The 6,000-nt window shown below is 49.3% G+C and overlaps 1 protein-coding gene across 1 annotated transcript in view; it reads left to right on the top strand.

Moving 5' to 3' along the window:
* The first annotated feature begins 498 nt into the window (after positions 1 to 498).
* The window catches only part of AQP1 (aquaporin 1 (Colton blood group)), a 33,587-nt gene continuing 28,085 nt past the window's right edge, over positions 499 to 6,000 (top strand). The window contains exons 1-2 of the mRNA XM_079947055.1: positions 499 to 517; positions 615 to 1,067. Of these exons, the coding sequence (XP_079803181.1) occupies positions 675 to 1,067 (393 nt within the window). The 5' untranslated portion in view covers positions 499 to 517; positions 615 to 674. The remainder of the gene's footprint in view (positions 518 to 614; positions 1,068 to 6,000) is intronic.

Here is a 6,000-nt window from a genome sequence, read left to right as displayed (position 1 = left end):
CTCAGTCCCCATAGAGCGCAATGGACTCCTATAGTTGATAACAGGTGGAAAATATGAAATGGATTTTTCCACTCCCTTTTATTGCAGCAATCAAACTTTTCTTTTTAGTATTCAATTTGCTGTCCCTCCTTGTTCACCAAAGGGGAGAATAAATAGCCCCTGAGCATGTAAGGAGACCCAGTTAGTTCAGAGAGAAAGGCAGGGAAAGAGGGATGGAAGAGGAGAGAGATTCAAAAGCCTGGTAAGAGCTTTCGCTCAGGTCTGCCTCCTGCCTCCCTCGCTATCTGGAGAGCACAGCGAAGATCTTAGCAGCTCTGCAGACAAACCCTCCCAACGGCTCTTGCAGTGAGAATGCCTTTAAAAAGCACTTGGGAACAAGAGCACAGCAGAGTTTGTGAAGGAAGGCAGAGAAGTTGCCTGGGCGGGGGAAGCCGGTGGAGGAAGGAGGGAGGGGGGAAGAAACAAATTGGCAGGCAACTCGTGGTGCCTTGCATCCGTACCAGAGGCAGCATCAATTGTCAATGTTCCTTTCCTCCCTTTGTACAACACCCCTTTCCCTCCTACAGACCACCCAAAGCCCTATAAATAACCGGAGCACTCTCTTCCTCCCTCAGACTCCTCTCTCTTCAGCAAGGAAGCCTGCGAGCGAGAAGGCAAGAAGGAACAGGGCAGAGATGGCCAGCGAATTCAAGAAGAAGAAGTTCTGGAGGGCGGTGGTGGCTGAGTTCTTTGCCATGAGCCTCTTCATCTTCATCAGCATCGGCGCGGCGCTGGGCATCAACTTCCCCATCCCCAGCGCCAACGACACCGTGCCGCGGGTCCAAGACAACGTGAAAGTCTCCCTGGCTTTCGGGATCTCTATCGCCACCATGGCCCAAAGCGTGGGACACATCAGTGGCTGTCACCTGAACCCGGCCGTGACTCTGGGCCTCCTGCTCAGCTGCCAAATCAGCATCTTGAGGGCCGTCATGTACATTATCGCCCAGTGCTTGGGGGCAGTCGTGGCCACAGCCATCCTTTCCGGGATCACGTCTGGGCTGTCGGACAACTCATTGGGGCTCAATGCGGTAAGGCGAGCACATCCCAGACTTCCTTCTCTGCTCCTCCTCCTCTGTACCTGTACCTGTCTGTGGGTTAAGGCTCCAGAAAACCACAAAAGGAGATTTGCTCTACTCAGCTGCTTTGGGGGGCAGGTTATAAAGACATAGCAGAAATTGATAACTGAACAGGTGATGTGTAGGGAGAAGGGATGGAGTTTTGAAATGAAAGTTGGAGATCTTATTGTACTTAGGAACAGCAAAGGAAGGAGGAAAAATAGAAGGATCAACCAGGGGGTGGGTGGGAAGTCAGCTTTTAAAATTGCATAAAATTTGTACTAATTTGGTCACAGTTTGTTAAAAAATGATGAGAAATCAATTTTAAAAACTGGCAAAAAAAACAAACCCTCAAGAAAACCAATAGCCTCAAAAGGCCAGATGTTTGGCCACTGGTTTCCAGAGCCACTTGTTAAAAGGGTGTGGAGGTTGCTGGGTCTCTTTCCAGGGATGTTGGAGTCGTAAGGTGGCAAAGGTCGCAGATGTGCCAGAAGGTGGCCAGCTTTTATTTTCATTGGTCCAGCAGGGCCCTTTCGCTTCTACCCACTCTGCAACAGGACAGGGTTCAGCAGGTGCCCCGCGTTCTGGCTAGATGCAAAGGGAGGCGAATGGGTTTTGCAGAACGAAGGCATCTGGGGAGAGGCAGCTGACAAGTTCTCTCTTTTACAGGAAGGTTCCAAGCTTGGCAGTTGTGCTGGCTGTCTCTGTGGCTGGTCACACTGGGTGGGAATTTCCATACACAGCTGTGAATGGCCATGCAGCCCTGCCAGAAGAAAGTTGACAATCCCATTAAGACTCTCTCTCTCTCTCTCTCTCTCTCTCTCTCACACACACACACACACACACACACACACACACACGCTATGGAGACAAATGTAACAGGAGTGGCAGATGGGATGGATGTAAAATGAGAGTTCCCCGTGAAGACCATATTACAGGTGTTCAGGATTTCCGTAGTTTTTCTTGGAAATAGCTTCCTGGCCGGTAGAAACTTCAGCTGCTGGTGGTAACCAATTCCCCATCTCAGCATTTCATTCCGGGGGGGGGGGGGAACCACACCTGTTGATTTTCTGCCTGGCAGCTGCTATTCTGAAAATCACAGGAACTGGGAGACACCTGCTTGTTTCAGTCTGGCTAAAACCCCTTAGGCATTGCTTCGCGTGGGCTTTGACCGAATGCATTTACTGGCGAAAAGCACTAATTCCTGGAGAGTGAAGGATTCAACCCTAACCTTTGCCGCCACATGCATATATTGTAATCGTCAGCAACTGTGTATTTCTTATCCCTTTCTCTGGTTGCTTACTACGTTGGAGGTATTGAGAGTCACCAAAGCCATTGTAGGGCTGTCCAGTGTCGAGTTCGAGTGGGCTGAAGTATCTTTAAGAGTGGCACTGAAGGGAGAATTCTGCCAAAGGCACCCCTTTCCTTACCCAGAACAGTAACAACAGTGGCTGGTTCCTCTCGTCCTATGCTGCCAAGTTTCCACAAGTGGGAGCTGCAACAGAAAGTTGCAGTACATCCTTAACCCCTAACAGGACTGCTCCTAATCAGTGTCCCAGTCATGCCTTTCCATTGTTAGGGGCTAAAGCCAATTCACTCTACTTTCTTGGCTTCCCGTCGCTCTTTCCCAACTCAGCAGTTCTTGACTTTTGGTGATCCCCGAGCGTGTCGAATCTTCATTAGCTTTGCTTTTGTTGCGGGGGGGGGAGTTGGCCTCTTTCCATGTTTTCATTTTATTCTTTAAAAGATCACCTGCCCTTTTGCAAACCTTGAGGCTCCTCTGAGCATGCTTCTCTCTGGTTTGCTTCCAGTTTTGCTGGCACTCCAGTTTTGCTGGCACTGGAGGAAGCAGTGGGTTTGGTCCTGGGGTACATGGGGTACATCCTACATAATACCTGTACTCCACACCTGTAGAGGGATTTGAGCACTGAGCCCAGGTATTTTCTGCTCTTTGCTGACTGAAGTAGAACCATAGGAACACTGGCATTTGTTGGAGGCAATCTGACTGGTCGTGCTCTACCAGAAGGGATAATTGCTACAGTTGTCTCTTGAGAGCTGACCCATCTCTCAAAGTAGATAGGGCTCATCTCCTAGAACAGGGAAACCGATGCCCTCTAGATGTTGCCGGACTACAACTCCCATCATCCCTGACCGTTGACCATGCTGGCTGGGACTGTTGGAAGTTACAGTCCAACAATATCTGTAGGGTCATAGGTTCCTATACCCACCCTGCATTCGGGGACAGCCATCTCCAATTTGGCATCCTCCGCTGTTGTTGGACACCCCCCAGCCAGCATGGTCAATGGACAGACTCAGATTGATATTGGACCACAACTCCTGTGGTCAATGGACAAGGACCATGGGAGTTGTAGTCCAATGTCGATCTGAGTGCACCAGGCTGGGGGAGAGACTGTTCTAGGACCAGAAACCCAGAGAATTAAGAGCTGCTTCTTCCATTAATACTTGTGGGAGGTGTGGGGTGGAAGGCAGCATTCAACCACCACGGGGGGGGGGCTGAAAGAAGGAGGGGGTCCTGCCCATGTCCCAAAGCTGCTTTTTCCAGAGGCCCAGAGTCATAGCAAACTGGGACGCGGGTGGTGCTGTGGGTTAAACCACAGAGCGTAGAACTTGCTGATCAGAAGGTCGGCGGTTTGAATCCCCACAACGGGGTGAGCTCCCGTTGCTCGGTCCCAGCTCCTGCCAACCTAGCAATTCGAAAGCATGTCAAAGTGCAAGTAGATAAATAGGTACCAGTCTGGCGGGAAGGTAAACGGCGTTTCCGTGCGCTGCTCTGGTTCGCCAGAAGCAGCTTAGTCATGCTGGCCACATGACCTGGAAGCTGTACGCCGGCTCCCTTGGCCAATAAAGCGAGATGAGCGCCGCAACCCCAGAGTCATCCACGACTGGACCTAATGGTTAGGGGTCCCTTTACCTTTAGAGTCATAGTATGTTGTCTGCATCTCCACCGAGGGCCAAAAAGCAGCTAGAGGAGGGGGGAATCTTAAGCTGAAAAGGGACAAGGGGGAGGGTTAAAGACCCTCTCCCTAGTCACTCAGCCACCTTTCACTAAGTTGCAGCTTGCCTTGGAATGTTGTGTGTTAAAAGAGAGAGAGAGAGAGACCTACAGAGAGTATCGCCCAACTCCACTTAAACATGCCCTTTGGAGCCTTAGAGAGCTCTTCAGAAAATTGCAGCGTCTGGTCGCCCCAGCCGCCTCCCTCCCACCAGCTGGCTTCCATCCAGCGCACCAGCGGAGCAGTACTTCATTCAACTTGTTTTTATTATTGCTTGTTAGCTGCCCTGAGCCCAGCCTTGGCTGGGGAGGGCGGGGTATAAATAAAAATTATTATTATTATTATTACTGCTCCAGACCTTTTAAACATTTACTCTGCCTTAAACAAGCCCCCTCCTTCTCTGCGGCTACTGCAGACGGGCTCATAGGTTTCGAGGGAGGGCTGTCAGAAAATTGTGGCGAGGGTGTGTGGAAGGAGCCTGTCCCTCGTAGGAGGCGTACAGCAAGGCTAGGGGATGTCGATGGGCTACAACTAAGTATGGACACCCCCCTGAGGTCCTTAGAGAGAAAGGCGGGATATAAATGCAAATGACAACAATGACAATCATAATATTAATTTCAGTTCCATTCGTTGTTCCTAGCCTTGAGTTTGGTTTACCACTTTTCTATATTGCTTTGTTCTTTGTTCAAAACGAAACCAAAGCGCTCATGGAAATTTGCCAGTGTTTTAGTGAGCGTTCCTCCTAATCTACACATTTTTGCACCCCCCCCCTAAATTTAATGCATTTTTGTATGTGATTTTCACCAAATACACGCATCTTCACGATTGTGTCTCTCCAATAAGTGCATTTACTTGCACGTTTTGTTGTTGTTGGCGGAACTGCATTGCAAAATTCAGAGAAGGGAAAATTTCGGATAGCTGAGTCTCATTTTGGCCGTTGCTTTTGGAAAGTGCGAATTTAAGTACCAAACTGAATTTCTTCCCCATCCTCGTCTACTTTTTTAAAAATAAAAAGGCACATTAATTGCTTCCACACAATGAATGTGAAGTGCAGTGAGACCCTGAGAAACATCCACCTGTCGGCTAGAACAGGCAACACCTAGAATTTTTATCCATCTGCTGCTTTTATCCATGCTTTTTTGTCAGTTTTCTAAAAGTAGTTTTCTCTTGGGTTGCAAGCCAAGCTGGAAAAACAAAGGTCCGGCCAGCAAATTGTATAAGTATATCAGCAAATAAATTAGCGGAACGACCGCCTGACTCAGTAGAAGGTAACCACAAATGCCCACGATGAATCAGAAAGAGTTCTAGCCAACGCCCAGGAACATAGGAAGCTATGTTATAATGAGTCAGCTCAGTAGAGTCTACACTGGCTGGCAGGAGCTCTCTGGGATTTAAGATGGGGAGCCCCCACCCAGCCCCACCTTGAAATACCAGGAACTGAACCCAGAACCTTCTGCTTGCAAACCACAGAGCCACAGCCTGCAGTGAGCCATACTGGTGAGATCAGAAAAGCTTCTGGTCTTATCAACACTTGTTTTGCTTTCCTCAGAATTGCACAGGCTTTTATCCTCAGGAGGAAATTAATCTTCATTGATAATTCTTTTGCTGTGGGCACAATGAGGGGTGAGCTCTAAGGCCTTATCAGCTGTGGCTGAGAGATCTTCTTCATCAAGCTCTTTGTGGCTTAGGGCCCTTGTACTTATGGGAATGTCTTTCCTGGTATGGCCCGCAGAGAAGTCCATGAATAATCATAGTTTAGAGGTCCCGGGCCCTAAGGAAGTTAGATTATCCTCCAGCAGAGCCAGGGCCTTCTCAGTGATGGCTCCGACCTGGTGGAACGCTCTGTCCCATGAGACCAGGGCCCTGCAGGATTTAACTTCCTTCCGCAGGGC

Source organism: Podarcis cretensis, assembly GCF_951804945.1.
Source record: "Podarcis cretensis genome assembly, chromosome: 12".
NCBI classification, from domain to species: Eukaryota; Metazoa; Chordata; class Lepidosauria; order Squamata; family Lacertidae; genus Podarcis; species Podarcis cretensis.
This window is presented reverse-complemented; position numbering and strand designations above follow the sequence as displayed.